General features: G+C 44.8%; 1 protein-coding gene across 1 annotated transcript in view; it reads right to left on the bottom strand.

Annotated features, from left to right (window-relative positions):
- The window catches only part of trrap (transformation/transcription domain-associated protein), an 83,963-nt gene that overhangs the window by 36,673 nt on the left and 27,223 nt on the right, over window positions 1–20,067 (bottom strand). Inside the window, 19 exon segments of the mRNA XM_035801328.2 lie at window positions 42–177; window positions 1,574–1,686; window positions 2,095–2,232; window positions 3,624–3,914; window positions 4,947–5,066; window positions 5,429–5,575; window positions 5,952–6,131; window positions 6,643–6,856; window positions 7,838–7,959; window positions 8,202–8,401; window positions 14,163–14,312; window positions 14,992–15,120; window positions 15,249–15,462; window positions 16,387–16,533; window positions 17,421–17,531; window positions 17,745–17,912; window positions 18,027–18,185; window positions 18,931–19,137; window positions 19,413–19,679. Coding sequence (XP_035657221.2) covers window positions 42–177; window positions 1,574–1,686; window positions 2,095–2,232; window positions 3,624–3,914; window positions 4,947–5,066; window positions 5,429–5,575; window positions 5,952–6,131; window positions 6,643–6,856; window positions 7,838–7,959; window positions 8,202–8,401; window positions 14,163–14,312; window positions 14,992–15,120; window positions 15,249–15,462; window positions 16,387–16,533; window positions 17,421–17,531; window positions 17,745–17,912; window positions 18,027–18,185; window positions 18,931–19,137; window positions 19,413–19,679 — 3,213 coding nt within the window.

Below are 20,067 nucleotides of genomic sequence, written 5' to 3'. Positions count from 1 at the left end.
TGTATAGCCGTGTCAGCGTGTGTGTGTTGGGCATCCCCTACCTGTACCAGCGCTTCCTTCATGGCGCCCCAGTTGGAGACTCTCCAGGCACACTCCAGTACCAGGTAGGGGTTGCTGTTGCCTTTCGACTGGCCGTACTCTGTCAGAGGCTCCCACTGGTTCAACTCTTTAGAACAGCTGCAGAAACAGGGAGGAGAGTTGATATCAAGATGAATACCAGTTCTCATCGACGGGGCTGTAGTGGAACAGGTTGAGAACGTCAAGTTCCTTGGTGTCCACATCACCAACATACTATCATGGCCCAAACGCACTAAGATAGTCGTGAAGAGGGCTTGACAAAACCTATTCCCCCTCAGGAGACTGAAAAGATTTGGCATGGGTCCGTACGCACTCCTCAAAGGGTAGTGCGTACGGCCCAGTACAGCCTTAAGCTTCCTGCCATCCAGGGCCTCTATACCAGGCGGTGTCAGAGGAAGGCCCTACAAATTGTCAACGAATCCAGCCACCCTAGTCAGACTGTTCTCTCTGCTATCGCACAGCAGGCGGTACCGGAGCGCCAAGACGAGGTCCAAAAGGCTTCTTAACAGCTTCTACCCCAAAGCCACAAGACTCCTGAACAGCTAATCAAAGGACTACCCAGACCCCTCTTTTACACTGTTGCTACTCTGTTTATAATCTATGCATTGTCACAAACTACCAACTCTACCTACATGAACATATTACCTCAACTAACCGGTTCCCCCACACCGGTACCCCCTGTATATAGCCCCACTTATTTTACTGCTGCTGTTTAATTATTTGTTATTTTTCATAATAACTTCTTAAAGCATTGTTGGTTAAGGGCTTCTAAGTAAACATTTCACTGTAAAGTCTACACCGGTTGTATTTGGCACATGTGACAAATAACATTTGAATAATATACACTGAGTGTACAAAACATAAGGAACAACTTCCTAATATTGAGTTGCACTCCCCCTTTTCACCCTCATAACAGCCTCAATTCATCAGGGAATGGACTACAAGGCGTTGAAAGTGTTCCACAGGGATACTGGCTTATGTTGACTCCAATGCTTCCCACATGTGTATCAGTTGGCTGGATGTCTGTAGGATGGTGGACCATTCTTGATACACACGGGAAACTGTTGAGCATGGAAAAACCTAACAGCGTTGCAGTTCTTGACACATTCAAACCGGTAATCCTGGCACCTACTACCATACCCTGTTCAAAGGCTCCTAAATATTTTGTCTTGCCAGTTCACCCTCTGAATGGCACACACACACACAATTCATGGCTCAAGGCTTAAAAATCCTCCCATTCGTCTACACTGATTGAAGTGGATTTAATAAGTGCCATCAATAAGGGATCATAGCTTTCACCTGGATTCACGTGGTTAGTCTCATGGAAAGAGGTCTTGATAATGTCATGGAAGGAACATGTAGTTACTTTATACACCATTAATTGCATGGCAAATACAAATATTATATAGCAACTGCATAGTTCTGACAGTAATTATGCAGTTATTACACCTACCAGGGATTAACAACTAGACCAGTAAATACATGAGTTATTTACCGTATCCAGTGGTCCTCCCAGAGTTGGTACTCCGGTAAGATGGCAGGAGAGGCGTTGCTCCTCTCGTGTTCCTTCCTGGCTTTTTCCATGGCCTTCTCATAGCTCTCCTGGGCCTGTTGAAGGCAACATAGTAAATAGTCAGTACTACCCAGCTGTGGCCAACTCAGTGGCCTTGTGGATTGAGTGTCCGCCCTAAGATTGGAAGTTGGATCCCCGGCAGAGTCATACCAAATACTGTAAAAATGGGACCTGGTGCATCTCTGCCTTGGACTCTGCATTAAGGAGATAGATTGGGGGCAAGGCCTTGCGATAGACTAGCGCCCTGTCCAGGTGGTGTTGTAAATCACGCTGCCTCATGCTACAGAAACAGGAGATAGGCTTTTGCTCCCATGAGCTGTTCCAGCTCGCACAAGCCAAGGCTCGTGCAAGGCTACCTACCCAGCTGTAGGCTTTGTAGTCGAAATTGTACAATGTTTACAACATTATCAAATTTGCCAGTGCATCAATCAACAAGACCTCACCTGTTCGAAGAAGCCGTGCTGCTCGTAGGCAATAGCCGTGGAGGTCTCTGGGAACTTGCAGCGTTTCTGCCACAGCCCCGCCCACATGTCCTCCTCCTGCAGTAGAGAGTACAACTCTGCCAGGGAGTCCAGGATCTCCTATAGGACCACACAGAGTTGGGATCAGGGGTGTACATCTTCCCTTTCAAAGACTATTCCATACACATCTAGATACATGGGCCACCATAAAGGAACTATATTTTATTGTAGTATGAACCGGATTGATAAGAGGAATAAATCGATGCGAAACAATTAGATTCAATGCACTAACAGTTATTGCATGAAGACATTCATTTTCCAGTCTAAATGGAAATGTGCTGCTCATGGAGCTGGGCCTCTCTGAGCAGGATCAGTCGGAGCTGTGTCAAGTCAAATGGATTTATCATTGCTTTACTCGCAGGTTCACCTCTCGCTATGCAACAATAATAGAAAAAAAAAGAGGTAATAAAAATAGAAGCTTGATGGAATAAAAATAGAATCGAAAGTTGAGCATTAGTATAAAGACGAGCAAGTGTCTGTTATGACTGTTGGGTATGGTTGACAGTTTCTACTATCATGATATAACATGACAGAGGAACGTCGAACCCTAATCTTCAAGTTAAACCGACATGGTTCTCATAACATAAAGCTACAAAAATGTAAATACATGTTCTTGAAGAGAAGTCAATGTTGTTCCTCCCCCAGTAAAATGGTGGGCAAATATCAATCTAATGTTATTTCCAGCATAACGTCACTGCAGGTTTAAATCAATCTAATGTTATTTCCAGTATAACGTCACTGCAGGTTTAAATCAATCTTATGTTATTTCCAGTATAACGTCACTGCAGGTTTAAATCAATCAAAAGAAACAATGTTACTGTAGGTATAATTTCCAGTCAATCACGTGCATTGTTATGCCACAAAGATCACCGCAGGTAAAGTTCAGTTCGGAACGTTGACATGTTTAAAAAAGGGGGATACTGTTGAAATTCAATTTTAAAATCGCCTAAATTGTAGCAATTTGACTAACACACATTCTACCCATAAAATGGAGACTTGATTTTGGAGTTAAAAAATAAATAAAAAATTAAGTAGTCCTGATCGTGTCAGTTTCCCTATAAGCTTCAACGATATACTGAAAGCTGTGCTTTCTAGTATGTACAACTAGAGTTTACTGGACAATGGGCACCGGTGGGTTGTCTTCCAACTAATAAAGCCTGATTGACTATTGCACAAGTCGTCTTACAAGTGAACCGGTTCATGCTACAATTGAATCGGTTTGGAGTTGTGGACCGAAGCACTTGCATCTTAAACATTTGAACTGGATTCCAATTCGTATCAATTAATTGTTACATCCCTAGTCAGGATGCAGTGCCTGTCAAGTAGCCATACCCATTTAATGAATGGACAGTACACAAAGGCAATGAATGAAGAAAAAAAAGTTACCAAGCTAAGAATGTACTCATTTAATAGAACTGAAAGTGAACACGATGACGTCTGTAAACCCATACCTGTTGTGGTGGAGTGATGCTCTCCTGTTCGTAGAACTCGTTGGTGCTCTGTTTGGGCTTGCTGTGAAGGCTGAGGCCCTTCTCAAAGGCCTGCTGTTCCAGCATCAGAGTGGAGCGCAGCCACAGATTGTGAGTCTTCCCCAGGTACTTCAACACACAGGGCCTGATGGGGATAGGGGGCACACACTGGGACATTGCCTCCACGAAGCAGTTGAGGGCACTGGGCTGGCAGTCCCTCTGAGCCTGGTGGCTCCCACTGCACAGGAAAGGACTCATCTCACCTGACAGGGCCTGGAAGAGGAAAGAGAGTCAAGGTTAAGAGGACAGATGGAATGTGTTTCTATGGCCAAAAGCATGCAATATTATGCACCACTGAAAACAAGCTAGAACTAATTGGACGCCACCACACTAGCAACCACAGAATAATCATCTAAGAGACAGCTTCAGCAGAAATAATCACTATTTAAATGCTTTGAATAGATTTTTCCTCCAGCAGTCAGTACCCTAAAACCACATGAAGATATTTAGAACCAGATAATCAGCCTAAATATGCATCCTATTTAAGTCTTCATCCATGTCCGTCTGTGAGTGACAGACATCATTAAGACGTCTAGTTCTATTTCCAACGAGTCTCAGAAAGTTAATAGCTCAAATCACTTCAAATCAGGAACCCTTAAATGAGCCTCTTAATACTGGAGGCATCTGGTTCATTAAACTCAGTATGTTATTTCTTCTTACATATTCTGCATAAATGAATGGTTCCTCATTAAGAGGAAATTGCATGTTTTAAGGAAGAAATGGCAGAGCCAAGGTCAGGCTGACTGTCTGCTAACCAACGTCACAGAGCTGAGGTGTGTGTTTGTCTTAGAGAGCGCACGTCTCAGTATTTGTGTGTCTCAGAGTGTGGTGCTGACCAGTCAGTTCAGACCAGAGCCTGTGACCCATGTCGGCCCTGTCCAGGTAAATAATGATGACAGACAATGAGTCACGCCATAGCCTTTGACCCCTATCACAGCATGACAACCAGGGTTTTGACCTGTAAACTTGCACAGAAGTTATAAATAGCTCATATCAACATTGCATATAGAAACACCATGAATAGACATTGGAAAATAATTACTATTACAATAGTTCATCTATTTCTATGGAGTGGACATGATTTCTTCCACCTAAATGTTGCAGAATGTTGCCCCCTTTTGAACAAGCCCCAATCCAGTTGTGAGCACATTGAATTCACAGTCATTGTAGCTTGGCCATCTAGAGCCAAACTTATGACCTGGAAGTACAAGACATGTTAATGCACATTGACCTGGCAGTGCTTACGTGTTGCTGTCGGTCAGAGAGGATCTTCCACAGTCGAGGGAACAGCTGTACCCAGGTCTTCTCAGCCAAGGGGGTGGAGATGTGACACAGCTGGACCAGGGCGTTCAGCAGCGCCCCCGTCTGACACAGACACAATGACAACACAGGTCAGCATCAGACAAAATGACGATAAGGGGTTAACATCTCGCTCTTACAAAACAGCCCTACAGGAATCATTCAGCAAAAATCCCACATTAAAGGTTGTGCAGGAAATACCACAGGATTTTGTGGCTACTTTCCTGTGGAACAACCTACAAGATAAAGGTTCAGGGGTCAACTTATCACCTTCCAAATCTTGTTCCTTAAGGTTCATCCATATAATCGATCAAATGTAGAATGTGTGCTCAAAGCCAAAGTCTTTTTTGCTAAAAGCATGAACTTGACAGTGAGGGCGGGGAGGGTTGATTTTAACTAAAAGGGCAAATGTTGGTGTCATAACTCACCTTGACCTCTCTAAGGGAATCGAGGAACTTGTCGTGGCGGTTGGTGAGCATGTGCAGCTGGTTGCCTGTGTCTTTCTCTGCCTGCTCCTTGTTCTTGGGGATGGCTGTCTGGTCCCCTGGGGCTAGCTCTATGTCGATCTCCACATCCTGGAGGAGAGAGAGGGGGAGAGAGTAGAAGAAGATTGAGGAAAGGAAGAACAGAAGAGGTGGGGGATGCATTTAGTCATTTGTTGTAATATATGCAAAAGCACTTAGTCTTTCCCCTTGGAGAGATGATCATAATGAGATGGGGAGGAAAGGTAAACAGAAAATATTGACTGTTATATAAATACTGCATCAAATCTGTGGGGAAACAGTTTGCTGCAGCAGGAAATACAGGTCAACAAAGAGAGAGAACTAGATGTTATTCCTCCCCAATAACAAACACACAATGGGATAATGGGTCTTTGTGTGTGTGTGTCAACACGTCTCTTAGTGAGTGTGTCCGTGTGACCCTCAGACTCCTGTTGCGCGGCATCCTCACCTCCTCCTTGGTCTCGCTGTTCTCCCTCTCTCTGGGCTCTTGCTTGATGTGGGTTGCCATGGCGAAGGCGGCACGGTCGTGGCTGTCGGCCAGATTGATGACGTTTGTGATGGATGGGAGCATGGAGCCCTGGCAGCTGGTCCCGATGATGCTGTTACGCTCACACACCGCCAGCAGCAGCTAACAGAGAGTAAGTGACACAGAAAAAAAGATCACAGAAATTCAGGTTAACAGTTTCTAGGGGGTCTGAAGCATTATGGAGACACTTCACAAAAAAGTCTGTCTGTAGAGACATTATGGACAAGCTATATCACATACCACTGTATACAATAATTATTTGTGCTAAAACAGGCAGGACATAGTTAGATTTCAAAGCTCAAATCAGAAACCTCTTCAAAGGACATAGTCCTAACTGGAGTATTCAGAAACATGGAGAGCTTGGGACAATAAGTTTCTATCTGTAAAAAGAAAATGGAGATAATTGGCTTTAAAGTTGCGAACCCTCATTGGTTTCAATTTTTATCTTGTGTTCTTTTGAACTTAACATGAATTGGGGGTATTTAGAGTACACTGAAAACAGAGAACAAGGCTGTCAAAAATGCAGGTAACCGTATAGTCCCAAGCTCTCAAATGTCTCAACTGACATCAAAACAGTCATGACTCGACCCCTCGTCCCAGTAAATCTCCTTACCTCTATGCATTGTTTGATCCAGAAGTGGCTGCTCATGGCCTCCCAGTTCTGAGAGCAGCAGATGTAGAGTAGCCTCTCGTAGACACGTCTCTTCATGGAGAGGTCAAACACCTCAAAGAACTTAGCCCTGATCAGAGGCTGGGCGCAACGCAGACCCGACAGAAAGGCTGGCTCCAACTTCGACGTGATGTCACTTCCTGAGAGACTCTCGTCCCTGATTGGACAAAGAGGGTCGAAATGCATCTATGTAACCATTCTTTATATCTAATTGAAAATGGTTTACAACTGCAATTAATTTTTCTTATACAGTTATTAATGCTAATGCATTTCAGAGCAAGCTCCTTCATAACAATTAAGATACAAAAGGAGCTAAAAACATCATGGCAATGAGTGTAGAAGCAATGAAGGTCATTGAAGTGAAACAGCGTAGGATGCAGACAGTTACTTTAACTTAATGTTTAAAAACGGATCACCTTATCTTTAATGATAATCCTAGCGGAATAGTAAAACGGTTAACATCCCACATTAAATGCTGTGTAATACGCTATACAATCATTTCTAGATCATTCCACAGCCCTGGTGAATGGGCCTCTAGAGTATTTAAAAGAGAGGAAGAGTAATGTCTCAGCAGTGAGTGTATTATACTGAAGCTACTAAACCATCTACTTATTCAGAGATGTCGTCGTGGAGCAGATGCTATGTGGACGGTGATGCGTCAATCATAGTTTTACAGCTTGTTCAAAGTTACGTGACTTACAGAGCAGATCGTCTGTGGACAGGCAGAATGGGAAAAGGGATGGGGCAGTCTTGATGACTGGAGGAGAGGAACGGGGGCGTGGTATTTGTGGTTAGAGGCCGAGCCAGGCTGAATAGCAGTGGGCTGAGGAGTCAGTCGCCTTTCGCTTGGCTGCCTCACCCCTCTGCCACCCTCCCATCTCTCCCTCACACCATGTGTCCTGTCACTGGAAGACCCTCAAATCCAACCCCCATCATTCTGTCTACCCTATCCCCAACCTCTGTCCCTCCTGCGCAATGGATGAATGGTTTGTGGCGGTGACCTGGCATACTCCTCTCTCTGCACTCGACTCTCTCCTGTCTCTCTCTCTACGCCCCCCAATCGATGGGTGAAATAGCGTAGCGGCGCAGAGTATGTTTGCCGTGCATACTCATCAAGGTGATTAATGGGGGTAATTACCTGTAAACGTAATTAACGAGGTCCAGAAATTGGGCGTTTAACTCAAGGTCATCAGGGAAACGCTTCTCTATATAGGTCATCATCTTTACCAGCAGAATGGACTTCTCACGAAGATTGGGCATCTGTGGATGGAAGCGAGAGAGAGAGAGAGAGCAGATTGATTCAGTTCATTTATCTTTAGCTCCCCCCTCATTGTCTCTGCTGGACTAAGAGCAAAAACACCTGTGTAGATGTGTGTTTCCTGGTTCCCAGATTGCTTTGCTGGCTAGTTGTTCTTACACAGATCATTAGCAGTGCATGTCCTGGGTTTTCAGTGTTTGCTAAACGGCCAACAGGGAAACATGATGAAAAATGGTCCTCTCACCTGGTTTGCTGCCATGGGGGAGTTGTTCTTAACCCACTCCTCCACGATCTTGACGATGGCGCGGAGGATCTTGGCATCAGGCGACTTCTCGATGAGCGACGTGAGGATGACTTGGATGAAGTTCTTCCTCATCTCAATGGACATGACGGACAGACGACTCTTCACCAGGTCCAGAGACAGCATCACTAGTTCACTAGTCACTGTGGGGAGAGGTTAGAGGTCATGACATAGAATGTTAATTCACTTAACTGCATTCACTACAAAGTGAGTGTAAAATAGTGTGTTTGTGTTCTTTGACAGTGAACATACAGGTCATTAGAGATCCATTTAAAAAGCCTGATAACATCTCACTATCATTACCGGTCTTAGGAAGAGCAGGGATAGAGGTGCTTGGCTTGGGCTCATTGGCTATGACCAAGAGTAAATGCAGTCTCACTGCAGCAGCACCCACTGGCTACACAAACACTGCAAGACTGAACATGCAGAAAACACTTAACAGGCGGACCATCAAACCTTTGGAGAAACGGTGCAAGGTAAAAAAAGTCTGTCTCAGCCAGAGGCATCTCACTGCATCTACAACCCAGGAGGTGAATCAGAGCCGTGGTAGATTCCCAGTGAGACCTCTAACATCCCAGTGGATCTGCCAGACCTTCCAGCCATTCACTCCCTCTTCTGTATGGGCCAAACAGACCCGAGGTAGGGGGATATCTGAGCTCTGGGTTCTGAGGGGTTTCTGGAGGTGTCCGGAACACACACATTGTGATTCGACTGCTACACCCTCTCATCTCAGTGTCACACACAAGGAATTCCAACCGTTTCCAGGGGGTGCTAAGGTCAGCCAGCTGAAATGTCACCCCTGTTTGATGAAGGCTAACTAGGGAAGACTGTATTATAGAACTGGGAGAGCAATAATGGCTGATGACTGGAGGAAATGGAGCAGAGAGCCAGGCAGTGTAAGAAGTAACCGGATGCCATCCCACCTGGGCTGCTGGCGCTGGGTAACCTGGGACTGGTGGGCCTGAGTATATGGTAAAAGGTGAGTATGTGTGTGTGTTAAGGCTCCAGAGTGCAACCATTTAGTTGCATTTTAAGTCCCATTGACTTGGCTATGCGAGCATCTCATTCAAAACTCCCTATTTTTCAAACAGAGTTATCCTGATTCCTACAATGAACGTGTCTGATCTGCCCCTGTACCTGTTTCGCTGGCGGCTGCTGTGATGAGCGAGCCACTCTCACTCCCTCTCCCTCCTGTGCGCTCTAGAGGGAGAGAAAAATGTGTTCTGATTGCGCAACATTTCAAACTGTAAAATTGTTTTGAAAGCACAATGTTTGTTGGATAGAGGATCCCAGCTTGCTGTAGGTATAACATGTATTTCTCAATATCGAGTGATTGGCACCGTTTTAAAACTAACGTTTCTTTACGGTTTTAAGATACAGCGCGCATGCACGAGTAGGCCTATATAAGTCACTGGGTAGGCTATGTTCTGTTGTTGGGACAATTCATTTACTGTTATATTAAATCAATTACACAACTAACTAGCAGCCATATTATATTTAACCAGTTAACATTATTTTGTGTTCATTACTTTTTTTTTTTTCTAAGTACAAAAACACAAGACAAGTTCATATTTAAATCTAGCTCCTAAACTTAGTCAGCATGATGTGTAATGTAACAGAGTCATGGTCAAGGGCTAGCTCTGGTCAAACTCTAAGCAAACTCTTTGAAGTTTAAAAACATTAAAAGTTCCTCCATAAAAGCAACTCCTCTGTTGGTATAACTGTAGGCCTAACACAGATAATGCATGTCATAGCAAGATGCCCAGTGCTTCATGCCCAGCCTTCTCCTCACCCGCAAAATTTCAGTCGTATATCAAATCAAATTGTATTTGTCACATACACATGGTTAGCAGGTGTTAATGCGAGTGTAGCGAAATGCTTGTGCTTCTAGTTCCGACAATGCAGTAATAACCAACGAGTAATCTAGCTAACAATTCCAAAACTACTGTCTTATACACAGTGTAAGGGGATAAAGAATATGTACATAAAGATATGAATGAGTGATGGTACAGAGCAGCATAGGCAAGATACAGTAGATGGTATCGAGTACAGTATATACATATGAGATGAGTATGTAAACAAAGTGGCATAGTTAAAGTGGCTAGTGATACATGTATTACATAAGGATGCAGTCGATGATAGAGTACAGTATATACGTATGCATATGAGATGAATAATGTAGGGTATGTAACATTATATAAGGTAGCATTGTTTAAAGTGGCTAGTGATATATTTACATAATTTCCCATCAATTCCCATTATTAAAGTGGCTGGAGTTGAGTCAGTGTCGGTGTCAGTGTGTTGGCAGCAGCCACTCAATGTTAGTGGTGGCTGTTTAACAGTCTGATGGCCTTGAGCTAGAAGCTGTTTTTCAGTCTCTCGGTCCCAGCTTTGATGCACCTGTACTGACCTCGCCTTCTGGATGATAGCGGGGTGAACAGGCAGTGGCTCGGATGGTTGTTGTCCTTGATGATCTTTATGGCCTTCCTGTAACATCGGGTGGTGTAGGTGTCCTGGAGGGCAGGTAGTTTGCCCCCGGTGATGCGTTGTGCAGACCTCACTACCCTCTGGAGAGCCTTACGGTTGAGGGCGGAGCAGTTGCCGTACCAGGCGGTGATACAGCCCGCCAGGATGCTCTCGATTGTGCATCTGTAGAAGTTTGTGAGTGCTTTTGGTGACAAGCCGAATTTCTTCAGCCTCCTGAGGTTGAAGAGGCGCTGCTGCGCCTTCTTCACGATGATGAGTGGACCAATTCAGTTTGTCTTGCTACTTGCTACCCTCTCCACTACTGTTCCATCGATGTGGATAGGGGGGGGGTGTTCCCTCTGCTGTTTCCTGAAGTCCACAATCATCTTAGTTTTGTTGACGTTGAGTGTGAGGTTATTTTCCTGACACCACACTCCGAGGGCCCTCACCTCCTTCCTGTAGGCCGTCTCGTCGTTGTTGGTAATCAAGCCTACCACTGTTGTGTCGTTCGCAAACTTGATGATTGAGTTGGAGGCGTGCGTGGCCACGCAGTCGTGGGTGAACAGGGAGTACAGGAGAGGGCTCAGAACGCACCCTTGTGGGGCCCCAGTGTTGAGGATCAGCGGGGTGGAGATGTTGTTGCCTACCCTCACCACCTGGGGGCGGCCCGTCCAACCCTACACAACCCTACACTAGACTTGTCCGTCCAACACATGTACATAGCAGCTTGCTAAGGAGTGGGCAAGCTCTATCCATTGGTGAAGTAATGTCATAGGTTTAAAAAATGAACTTTTTTTTTTTTTTTAATGGTTCTGAAGTTTGTTTTGCTGGACGGAACGGGGGAAAAAAAATGCTTCCGTTCAGAACGAAATTCGAAAATAATTTTGGTTCCAACTCCTAGGTTAGAGTGAATTTAAAATTGATTAAATAGAGTTTGTCACTGGCCTACACACACACACACACACACACACACACACACAAAATACCCTGTAATGTCAAAGTGGAATTAGGGTTATTTTTTTATGAATTAAAAATGAAAAGCGTAAAGGTCATCAGTCAATAAGTATTCAACCCCTTTGTCATTGGAAGCCTAAATAAGTTCAGGAATAAAAATGTGCTTAACAAGTCACATAATACGTTGCTTGGACTCACTACCTGCAATAGCATTTAACATGATTTTTTAATTACTTCCTCATCTCTGTACCCCACACATTCAATGATCTGTAAGGTCCCTTAGTTGAGCAGTGAATTTCAAACAAAGATTCAACCACAAAGACCAGGGAGGTTTACCAATGTCACGCAAAGGGCACCTATTGGTAAAAGGGTAAAACATAAAAAGGCAGATATTGAAGATCCCTTTGAGCATAGTGAAGTTATTCATTACACTTTGGATGGTGTATTCATACACCCAGTCACTACAAAGATACAGGTGTCCTTAACTCAGTTGCCGGAGAGGAAAGAAACCGCTCAGTGATTTCACCATAAGGCCAATGAGGACTAAAACAGTTGGAGTTGAATGGCTGGGAAAGGAGAAAACGGAGGATGGATCAACAACATTTGAGTTACTCCACAATACTAACCTAATTGACAGAGTGAAGGAGGAAGCCTGTACAGAACACAAATATTGCACCCGGTTTGCAATAAGGCCCTCAAGTAAAACTACCAAAAAAAAGGTGGCAAAGAAATTAAGTTTGTCCTGAATACAAAGCGTTATGTTTGGGACAAATCCAACAACATGTTACTGAGTACCACTCTTCCTATTTTAAAGAATGTTGTTGGCTGCATCATGTTATGCGTGAGAAAAAAATAAAACAGTAAATAAAACTATAGTAGTTATATCTAGTTCAACTAAATACAACACTTAAGGGATGAATTGTTCAAATGACAGGTTAGTGAAGAGCTGCATCGTTTAAATTTACTGAGAGTTTCATCGACACAGAATAGAGCTAAGCGCAGGCAAAATCCTAGAGAAAAACCTGGTTCAGTCTGCTTTCCAACAGACAAATTCACCTTTTAGCAAAACAATAACCACATGGCCAAATATACACTGCAGTTGCTTACCAAGACGACATTGAATGTTCCAGAGTAGCCTAGTTACAGTTTTGACTTATAGCAACTTGAAAATCTATGGTAAGACTTGAAAATACATTTATTGACTCAGGGGGTTGAATACTTATCTAATCAATGATAGTGTTTTTTAGCCATATTTGTCTTTACAAATGTTTTAATTTTTCTTCCACTTTTACATTACGGAGTACTTTGTGGAGATCGCTGACGTTTTTTTGTTGTTTTTATTTTTTTTACAAAAAATAAATTTAAATATTTTTTTTCTTCATTTTAACAAAATGTGTAAAAAGTCAAGGAGTGTGAATACTTTCTGAAGACACTGCATCTCTATTATGTGGGAATCCTATAAAACAGACTTCCAAAATTAAAACCATTTGGAGCTGTTTTGCTGGTGTTTAGTATTTTATGTCCAAATATAAATCAATTAAATAAAAGTAATAATTTAAATCACCTGCAGGCCACCACTTGGCCTACTGCATGTGATATTAGTGGGCTAAAAAGATGTATGCAAATGAATCTATTGAACAAAATAAAATAAAAATCACTTCTATTTTGACAGTAAAATAAACTCAGTGTACAAAACATTAAGAACACCTTCCTAATATAGAGTTGCACACCCCCCTTTTGCCCTCAGAACAGCCTCAATTCATTGGGGCATGGACTCTGCAAGGTGTTGAAAGCGTTCCACAGGGATGCCGGCCCATGTTGACTCCAATGTTTCCCACAGTTGTGTCAAGTTGACTGGATGTCCTTTGGGTGGTGGACCATTAGTGATACACAGGGAAACTGCTGAGCATGATAACCAAGCAGCGTTGCAGATCGACTTTTCAAACCGGGGCGCATGGCACCTACTACCATACTCCATTCAAAAGGCACTTAAATCTTTGGTCTTGCCCACTCACCCTCTGAATGGCACACATACACAATCCATGTCTCAAGCCTTAAAAATCCTTCTTTAACCCGTCTCCTCCCCTTCATCTACACTGATTTAAGTGGATTTAACATGAGACACCAATAAGGTAGCATAGCTTTCACCTGGATTTACCTGGTTAGTCTGTCATGGAAATAGCAAGTGTTCCTAATGTTTTGTGCACTCAGTGTATAGAAACTATAGTCTATTGTCAACCAAAAATCCATGACAATCACTGCTTTAAGTTGGACATGTCAGATGAAACATTTTTAGGACCGTGAATAACTTTACAGGGAAAAAATGTATTGCGTGACACTGCGGTAAAATGTAGGTGTGACCAAATGATGGGCTGGTGCCACCAACTGAAAAAGTAAATAGCTCCAGTGCCACGAGGTGGAAAGTTAGTCTGGAGCCCTGTGTGTTAGTGTCTCTGAATGCGTGTGAGTGTGTTTATTCCCAACCTGTGCTGGCCTCGGTGGGCCCGGGGGTGGCCTGCTGGGGACTGAGGTGTTCTCGGACCATCTTTTGCAGCGAGCGCATGAACACAGAGATGAGCCTGTCAATGTAGCTGGAGTTGTAACTACAAGCCGACTTCAGAATCATCAACGTACCTGGGAGAGAGAGAAAAACACATTCGAGACACTGCCACTGTCTCACACTAAAGACATTTTTGGAGGAAATCAAACCAAATGACAGAAAAAGCATGCGGTCTCCTGTAGAGGGGAGACGAATGTTAAAATGTCACCGTCGGCGAGACATGCATCATACCAGCAGTGTGTGTGTAACACAACCCCTCAAGGAGAGGACAGGGTATGAAAGCAGTTATTGACCACTTTTGCCATTTCGGGAAACGGTATCAAATAGCGTTACCTTTAGAGTGTTCTCCAATAGCCATCTCACTTTGTGCCACTTAAATAAATAATGCCACCTCCATGTAAATTGAGACTTTATTCTCATGCATGAAAAATAAGCTTTTCAGAAAAACTTCTGACATCAGGTTTAAACCTGATATTAGAAGTAGTGAAAGAGAAAAATCTGGCTTTACCTCCACAGACTGACAGACCTGTGCTGCACCGTTCATTTAACCAAACGAGCTGTTAACCCACCCAGCATAGACCACTGCTTTAGATTTAAACGACACCTGCTCCTCTAATTACTGGATGGAGAGATGGTGTGCGCAGGCGCGCCTGAGAGAGCAAGAGCATGAATGATTGAGTGAATGAGTGCAAGGGAGAATAAGAGACCGACAGAGAAAGTAAAAGTGTGTCTTGGTTCTGGTAGGTGTCTTACCAAACAGCTGTGTTGGGTTAGCACTACTGGTGGCCTTTTCATAGTTGGTGAGGCCCTCGTAGATTACTTTCCCCACCGCTGCATACAGACACTCCAACTCCTCATACTTAGATGCCACAGTTGACGTGCCTAGGAGAGGAACAGAAAAAGGCAACATATTTGATTATAGTAGAATGAAGTTTGGCTTATTGACTCAAAACGCAGTTTCCCAAATAGACTGTCTGCAGTCTCCATCTACTAATACAGCTGGGACTCACTGGGCTCGGTGGGGAATACGCTCATCAGTCTGGATAGCAGGGAGTGAACGGCCCGCAGGACTTTGGTGTTGCCGCAGGTCATGCAGGCAGCAATGCCCCTCTGGAGGGGCTTGAAGTGGGTAAGGATGGCTGGGGACTGGAGTACCGTCAGCAGGAAGCACAGGATCTCCAGGCCAGTACAGATGTTAGAGAAGTTAGCCTGGGCTGGCTGCTCCTGGAGGAGGGAAGAGAGGGAGAGGTGGAGAGAAATAGAATGTGAGTGCAGGGTAATACATCAATCCTTTTGGAGTGCTGTCAATTTCACTCCATCTAGTAGAGAGGGAGGAGAGAAGAGAGATATAAAGATGATTAGGAGCAGACCATTTGGTCTAATGTGTAATAATGAACAAGGTGACTCGGTTGATAAGGCTCTGGTCTAAGTTAAAAGGTATTGATTCAGCGCTGCAGGAACAGAATAAGGCCTAGTCTCTGGTGTGTTTCAGATAGAGGTGTGTGTGATGCCCTCTCCCACTGTCCCTTTAATGACTGACATGGCAGTACAATGAGATGAGAAAGGGCAATCTGATTTACAGCGTTGTTCATTGGTCTGGATAAGACTGCTGGACATGTACTGTTCAGTCCCACCCCCTAGGCAAGGTTGGGGCTCGGTTTGAGGGGGGCTGCAGTGACCCACAGAGAGAAAAACAATCATTGTCAGACATTTGGGGTTGCCCTCAGATAAGCTTCCTAAGACAAGGTTATGAATAGGGAGGAGGAGTGGAGGATGGGACAGTCAAGTCAGTCCGGGTGGATTAGTTATCTCTCCTACACTGAGTGAGGCTGCTGCTTCAAATAATGACAGGGAAGTGATAAGGGACAAAGGAATTAAAATAGGAAGACAAACTTAGGAGCTGAGGAAAACAACTGACTGAAGGCCAAATCCCAGGAGGAAACTTGGCAAGAACATACTTCAGTTACTCACTCATTGAAAACAGCTCTACATGGTGGATTTGAGCTGATGCATGTATGATGTGAGTATTACAAATCATTTCTGGGAGGCACGATAAAGCAATTTTGACCGAAAGAGAAGTAAAACCTCAATGTGAAACCAAAATCAACAACTAGAAAGTCAGAAGCGTAGATTTCTGTGAAGCCTTACCACAGTCATGAGGAGTTTGTCAAACCACTGTAGTTTGAGCTCAGCTCTGGGCCACATGTCAGGGCGGAGGGCAGTCTTCATCAGGCTTACACAGCGACGGGACAGGAGCTCACCTGGAGACCCCGCCACGTTGGCACTGTCATTGACCTGGAGGACACATCATAATCATCATAGTACAGGTTTTTCCATTTATGTTTAGAGGTTAGACAGATTGGTGTCACCTCGTTAGTCAGTATACGTTACACCTGTGCTGGTTGCCATTTGTTAATGGGAAGTTGTTTGACCTGTGCTGGCCCAGGTGCTAATTAAGAGTGGCTGGCCCAGTGCTCCAGTTGCCTAGAGAGATGTGGAGGGTCAACACCTTTAGTTGGCTCTCCCTGTTTGATTTCTAGAAAAATCCTCCCTGTCTACATCATTTTGCTCCTCCTTTTGGTTTGCTTCCTGTCTTTAAGTTTGGTGTAGGTTTTTCCTTTGTTTGGCTCTTAGTGCGCGCTCATTGTGGGTGTCTGTCAGGTCCCGGTTGTTGTTGCTAATCAACTTTCAGTGGACACTCCCATGAGTGTATTTCAGAACCCTCCTAAAACCCCACTGTTTGTTTGTTCATCAGTGACTTTGTTAGTTCCACTTCTGTTTGAGCAAGCTTGTTTTTCTTGGAGAAAGTAACAATCATCATTATCGTCTTCCATTGAAAATAGACAGAGGTTAATTAAGGGTCCCTGGGTCTTGTGAAACAAAATGGAGAAAAAGCAGCAGCTGTTTCAGTGTCAGACAATTGTAATATAAGTAAAAATGAAGCACATTCAGAGACTGCTACACATGACATTTATGTACAATGGTGCCCAGAGGAGGTGGTGACATTCTTTGCCAGTTCTATTTCAGGTAAAGCCCACAGATCCAGAACCAAGGACATGTCCCTCTGCAAGTCCAGGGGTGAACATCTGCTGCTGCTACCAAGGCCTGCTGACTGTGACGCAGTGACCCGGGGGGGTACCTGGGGCACTGTGTAAGCAAGGTGATCATGACAAAGGTGTTACCTGGCAGGCGATGCGGATGAGGAAGTTGACCACCGTGTCTGTGTGTTGTTTCTCCACTGGCTTGGTGAGGAGAGTCTCTGTTACCGGCATGGATGTACTGCGGCCAAACACCTACACACACATGGGACAGGGTGAGGCCAAACACCTTCACACACATGGGACAGGGTGAGGCCAAACACCTTCACACACATGGGACAGGGTGAGGCCAAACACATACATATTCCACCTAGGCAATCAGAAGCATTGTGGAGCGGTTACCTAGACCCATCAGGATTTCCTGACCATGTGACTGGAGAAAATAATCTGTTCCCTCCTGATACATACACTAGTGCTGGGCGGTGTTACCGCGGCGACAGCTCCAGTGGCGGTACGGAACCTCTTGACGTCCTGTCCGGCAGCAGAGTCCATGGAGAGGCCTCTCTTCACCCCCCCAGTACCGCCTGCACTGGTCCCCTCTCCACTACCACCTGGGTCGGCCCCTTCCGCCTCCGGCTAGGAAAAATGAATCAAATATCAAAATCTACTTTCTACAGTTGTAAAAGGAAGAGTATCGTAGGTGAAACAATTAACGTGTTCTATCCTATTAAAATGGGTCTGCACGCGTACCAGTGCGTCTTTGATCCTCTGTAGTTCCCACTTGATGACAACCTCAGCCAGGTCCACAGCCAGCTTCCTCTGTTCAATAGTCACACTGGGGGTGAAGCCCAGACGCTGCATGGCACTGATCATGTGCTGCACCAGGTGGTGACGCACCGGGTAGTACACCTGGGGACAGGGGGGTGCGTGGTTAGACACCACATGGGAGAAAACAGTGGGACAGGGGAAATACCTTGTGTGTGTGTTCATCTAAGCTACACAGGTATGCTTGGGACTCTAGATACCATCGATTTAAACTGTGACAAAGCCCACACACTTATTAGGCCTATACTTAGCCAGAGAACACACTCAAACCCCAAAGGGTCAAGCACAGAGGCACACACAGACAGAAACGCTCTGAAGAGGGTGCCTCTATGACACTCCTATCGGGAGTGCGGTCAGCATTGTCAGAGATTATTAGAGCTGTTCAGATGGAGTGATTATCTCTGATGGGTGACAGGGACTTCAACCCCAGACAGAAAGCACAGCTAAGCCCTGTCTACATGCATACACACTGCAGAGAGTGAGATGAGCTTCCTGTCCGAGTGCAGTCTACACTGTCAGAGATCATCAGATGGAGACGCATGCACACTACTCTAGGCACATGTCCATCGTGACAGACTCATCTCTCCAGGGTAATGATGATGAGCAGTCTCGGTCAGAGAGCAGTGTGTCAAAGTGCCACAGATCAATCTACAATGAACTTGACCAGGCGTCAGTCTACAGTTCTGAACAGCTGGCTGGGATCATGATGAAGGGTGTAGGAAGCACAAGGGGGGACCCATAGAATTAGTAGATTCTATAAAGTAGAATTATACAGAAAAATCCACCCTGTGTGCTAGGATGTGTGTTTGCGCGAGCGTTTGTTACGCACTCTGAAGTGCTGGACGATAAGGTGCAGTATATGGACAAGTTGAGGGACGGTGTGTCCCTCCTCCACGATGATCTTGCGTGTCCAGTGGGTCAGCATCTGGTGTCCATCCTCCATGCGGGCTGGCACGGCCGGGGTCAAGATGGCCATAGCCTGGCGGACGATAGCCCTGGCCTCCATAGTGTGGGCCTTCAGCAGGCTATGGAACACCTAGATACACGCACAGGTGGAAGAAATGTGATCATGTCAAATGTAAAACGTTACTTTTGAGGGCATAAATCAGTGAGCAGCTATCCTCTGTAAATTGGATTATGCAGCCTAAAAACAGGCCAGCAACCTCCAAGAATGGTGCCGGTCAAGTGCCCTCCACATCAATGTGGACAAGAAAGAAGAGCTGATAATCGATGGCAACAACCTGCCACAATATATTAATTACAAGCTATTTCACAGAAAATTCCACCTATATTTAAAAAAAGTAAAGTAACCTGCAGTACGATCTTCTTGTGGATGGCGAACTTGGCGATGATGTGTGCCAGGAGTAGGTGGCCGCTGTACTTGCAGGCAGGGTCAACACAGGCCTTGGGCAGCAGGCATGGCCAGGCGAAGGTCATGAGGCGCCGCAGCTTGCTGTTCCGGGACTTGTTGTTGTCGTGGATGTGGTGGGGGGCGTGCTCCACCAGGAGAGTAGAGAACTGGAGCAGGTAGATACGGAGGGAATCTAGGAGGTCTGCCTGCTTTTCTGGATCCAGGACCTATGAGAGAGAGAAGATGGATGTATTACATATTTCTTGTCCTTCAAGACATTTCTCCCCACAGAGAGAAGGGCAAGGAGAATATGTACATTCTATAGGTATTTTTTTTTAAAGCAACTGATAATTTAATAAATAAATACAATATATTCTGATTTGGGGGCAGTGGTATTTTGGCAGTGGCATTTTCCACAAAGACTTAAAATGCATAATTTTTCATGTAGAAAGGTGGAGAGAGGAAATGAGTTTCTAACCCAACCAGACGATCAGATCCATACTAGGTCTGGTGTTGGTCAGACAGTGAGTCAGGGACTATGATTAGATCGTGTTCAAGACAAACAAAACCGTGACCTTTACTGTTGCCACGGTGACAGTACTGCCAGGCAGGCCA

Source organism: Oncorhynchus keta, chromosome 24 (assembly GCF_023373465.1).
Source record: "Oncorhynchus keta strain PuntledgeMale-10-30-2019 chromosome 24, Oket_V2, whole genome shotgun sequence".
Classification (NCBI taxonomy): Eukaryota; Metazoa; Chordata; class Actinopteri; order Salmoniformes; family Salmonidae; genus Oncorhynchus; species Oncorhynchus keta.
This window is presented reverse-complemented; position numbering and strand designations above follow the sequence as displayed.